This window comes from Micropterus salmoides, unplaced genomic scaffold (assembly GCF_014851395.1).
Source record: "Micropterus salmoides isolate LMB-PRFRI ecotype aquatic unplaced genomic scaffold, ASM1485139v1 Ms_hic_scaffold_4027, whole genome shotgun sequence".
NCBI classification, from domain to species: Eukaryota; Metazoa; Chordata; class Actinopteri; order Centrarchiformes; family Centrarchidae; genus Micropterus; species Micropterus salmoides.
This window is the reverse complement of record NW_024043404.1, coordinates 4,120-6,913: the sequence shown is the minus strand read 5'-3', so window position 1 is coordinate 6,913 and position 2,794 is coordinate 4,120. Positions and strand designations below refer to the sequence as shown.

General features: G+C 38.2%; 1 protein-coding gene across 1 annotated transcript; it reads left to right on the top strand.

The window, feature by feature from the left end:
* LOC119887163 (ladderlectin-like) lies at positions 1-1,886 on the top strand. The gene is made up of 7 exons (XM_038698072.1): positions 1-63; positions 162-253; positions 340-375; positions 682-791; positions 916-1,050; positions 1,126-1,231; positions 1,505-1,886. Exons 2-7 carry the CDS (start codon positions 193-195, stop codon positions 1,570-1,572), a joined length of 516 nt encoding a protein of 171 aa, XP_038554000.1. The 5' UTR covers positions 1-63; positions 162-192; the 3' UTR covers positions 1,573-1,886.
* The last annotated feature ends 908 nt before the right edge of the window (positions 1,887-2,794 follow it).

The window sequence follows — 2,794 nt, the reverse complement described above, 5'->3', positions numbered from 1 at the left end:
TCTTCATCCGTGTTTCCACATCAGACAGCTGAAGCTACAGACGCAGAGAAGGAAGAAGAGAAGGTAATTCTGCAGCTACAAACTTCTGACTTTCCTTTACTGGACTGACAGTGGACATAGGTCTTCTGTTCTACAGAAGTACAGAGTTTTTCTCTCTGTAGCAAAGGTTATCATCATCTCATCATCTCCATCATGAAGATGCTGACTGTTTCTGCACTTGTTTGTGCCATGATGGCTCTGACTCGAGCTGCTGGTCAGTTTTATAAACAGAAAGTGTTACAGATGAATGTGTTGTACAATAACGATCAAGGTCAATAACTGCTGTGTCAAACTTTCTAGCTCTTCCAGAGGCAAACCCCGAAAATGCCCAACAAGGTCAGTGTGTGTTGTTCTGATGCTCTGCTGATGACTTACATGTTGTATAAATTAAAAGCATTGGCGGATAAAATGTTTATTGTAACTTATATTACGTCGTCTTGTATTATGTTTTAAAAAGTCATGTTATACTGTTTTATGTTATGTTATATTGTGCTGATATGTCATTTATGTCATAATTGTTATTTCGTGACTATTTTATGTTGTTATGTTACAGTGTCATGTCATTAAAATAAGTTGATTTCATATCTACATATAGAGACTTTAGAGACTCCACATTACTCACCAAACTCTACTTGTTCTCAGCAAAGAGTCACCTGGTCAAGAGGTCGACAGCTTGTTCTGGTCGCTGGTCTGAGTTCAGCGGTCGCTGTTTCCACTACGTTCCAAAACCCATGACTTGGGCCCAAGCTGAGGTAAAGAGGGAGACTTTGTTTTAGTTCAGAAGGCTTCTACAATATGTTTATTTTGTTTGCACATACATAGACATTTGGTTAATTTGCAATTTCTCTCTCTCTCTCGTATTTATCTTCACTGTAGAAAAACTGTGAGTCCATGGGTGGAAACCTTGCGTCCGTTCACAACCTGCTGGAGTACCATGAGATTCAGAGGCTGATCATGAGCGCAAGTTATGAGAACAAAGAAACATGGATTGGAGGCTCGGATGCACAAGAGGTATATTTATCTTTACACAAGCTCTTCTGGTCATTAGTGTTATTAATTCATTTAATATTTTGTTGTGTCTTCTAGGAGGGTGTGTGGTTGTGGAGTGATGGTACACCCTTCAACTATCGGTCTTCTGGAGGGTTTGATAACTTTCAGGGCAAGCAGCACTGTCTACAGATAAATTATGGAGGTAAATCACAGCGTACTGATTTCATTTAGAGCATTATGTATGAGTATATAATTTACTTAAACACAACACCGATGAAACGTCATTAACGGTAAAGAAATTTGAACATCAACATTTTGAGGAAAACCGTGTGAAAGTTCCAGACCAGCTGCTAATGGGTCGAAATGAATGAACTTTCAGTCTCAAATATTCTTTCTTTGTGAATGTCAGTATACATACTTTCACATGTTGGTTTTTGTAGTGTCGCCTTAACTGCTGTGTCGTTGGTACTTTCAGATGATAAGCGCTGGGATGACACCTGGTGTAACGTTCGCCTCCCATCAGTTTGTGCCAAAAAGCCCTGATAATTCTCAGGTGGAGAACCTCCCAGAAGCCCAAACATGGGTGGATGTGTGTTTGTGTGTATGTGGGATGCATCTATCTTTGTGCCATCAGTCTCATATCTCCATATATCTCTGTCTGAATCATATTTCTATATATCACTGTGACGCAATTTAAGGAAAGAAACAACAAGTGACAGAAACAGTTGCTGGATCATTTCTGAGGCCATGTGGCTTTAATAACAGCAGATCGAATCTGTTGTTTAGCACAACATTATTCTGCACAGTGAACTGTTCTTTCTTGTCTTTGAAAGAATAAAAGTCTCAAAAATAAGCTGTGTCATATCTCCTGTTTTTATTTCCCACATCTCGATCAAATGTGGGCATCTTTGAATGGTTTTGTATCAACTAAAAACCACATCAGCTGTTGCAGCTCAGCTCACATTTAAACAGTTGAAACATCTCATTGCATATACAAGTGAAACTAAGAGTGTGGGAATGTGAATGTATTGTGTAATGTAATGTGTGAAAGTATTTAGTGACTAAATACACAGAATTGATACAAGGCGACTCTATCATTAGCAAAGAGCAGGGTGAAAACAGTCAGGTGGCAGCTTCTCCTTTTTTGCAGGTTATGTGATATGACGATTTCTGCCTGCTGAGTCATCAGTGATTATAAGTTACCTGAAGAATGTTTAGATTCATCAGAATTAAGCAAAATAAAAAAAATAAAAAATATTCTCAGGTATGGAGATGTCTGCTGTCCCCCTCTTCTTCCTATGCATCCCTTCATCTTTCTGCCATCACTGGTTCACTGCTGAACATTTATTAGAACTCTGCCCCCTGCTGTAAGGAAGCTCAACTACCATCAAGCTTCATTTTCAGGAGAACATGTAGAATTAATTCAGCAAAAGTCAAAAACAGAAAAGAAGGATCACAGAAATGTTGTGTATAATCACTGTTAAAAGAAAAAACAAAACACAATTTCATGACACAAAACAGCCTGAAATTAGATTTATCTTTTGATCTCCCCGTTTTATTTATTTTTTTTTTAAACGTAATGAAGGTGAGACACAGTGCAGGAGAGGTAGTGCTTTTTGTGACATTTATTGGTATAAAAACAAGTTTAAAATGCTACTAGGATTTCCGTTTACACGCTTGGATTCACACTATGATTACAGTTTAATGCATCTGCAGACATGAACATAAGTCTTTACAACCAGAAGATGGTGCCACTGATAGAGTT

Coding starts and splice junctions, on each gene's coding strand:
- LOC119887163 (XM_038698072.1), top strand. CDS start 193: ATGAAGATGCTGACTGTTTCTGCACTTGTTTGTGCCATGATGGCTCTG. Junction 254..339: donor GGCTCTGACTCGAGCTGCTG/GTCAGTTTTATA, acceptor CAAACTTTCTAG/CTCTTCCAGAGGCAAACCCC. Junction 1,051..1,125: donor GAGGCTCGGATGCACAAGAG/GTATATTTATCT, acceptor TGTGTCTTCTAG/GAGGGTGTGTGGTTGTGGAG.